The sequence below is a fragment of the Brassica oleracea genome, unplaced genomic scaffold (assembly GCF_000695525.1).
Source record: "Brassica oleracea var. oleracea cultivar TO1000 unplaced genomic scaffold, BOL UnpScaffold02982, whole genome shotgun sequence".
In the NCBI taxonomy this organism is placed as follows: Eukaryota; Viridiplantae; Streptophyta; class Magnoliopsida; order Brassicales; family Brassicaceae; genus Brassica; species Brassica oleracea.
Window position 1 is genome coordinate 885 of NW_013619508.1, and position 487 is coordinate 1,371.

The window sequence follows — 487 nt, forward strand, 5'->3', positions numbered from 1 at the left end:
GATATGGGTGATTGTGGATAGGTTAACCAAGGTTACACACTTGTTGCCTATGCGGGACACTGATAAAGTTGAAGTATTGGCCGAGCTGTACATCGACCAAATCGTGAAGTTACATGGAGTACCCTTAGACATCGTCTCAGATCGCGATCCAAGGTTCACAGCATCATTTTGGGAAGCACTGCAAGAAGCCTTGGGAACTAAACTATTCAGAAGTACGACGTTCCATCCAGAAACAGATGGCCAAACGGAGAGAACCGTTCGGACCATCGAGGACATGCTTCGGATGTGTATTCTCGATTGGGCAGGAACTTGGGAGAAGCATTTACCGTTGGTCGAGTTCTCTCATTCGAGCATAGGGATGTCACCTTATGAAGCGTTATACGGAAGGCCATGCAAAACGCCTATGTGCTGGACGGAAGTAGGCGAAAGAAGAATGTTTTGGTCACCTATCGTTCAGGAGACCATGATTAAACTAGAGACGATTCAG

At 46.8% G+C, this 487-nt stretch overlaps 1 protein-coding gene across 1 annotated transcript in view; it reads left to right on the forward strand.

The window, feature by feature from the left end:
• LOC106321780 overlaps positions 1-418 on the forward strand; it is a gene marked incomplete at its 3' end in the record, with an annotated part of 1,027 nt that extends 609 nt beyond the window's left edge. The window contains exon 3 of the mRNA XM_013760018.1: positions 22-418. Coding sequence (XP_013615472.1) covers positions 22-418 — 397 coding nt within the window. The remainder of the gene's footprint in view (positions 1-21) is intronic.
• Between the last annotated feature and the right edge of the window lie 69 nt (positions 419-487).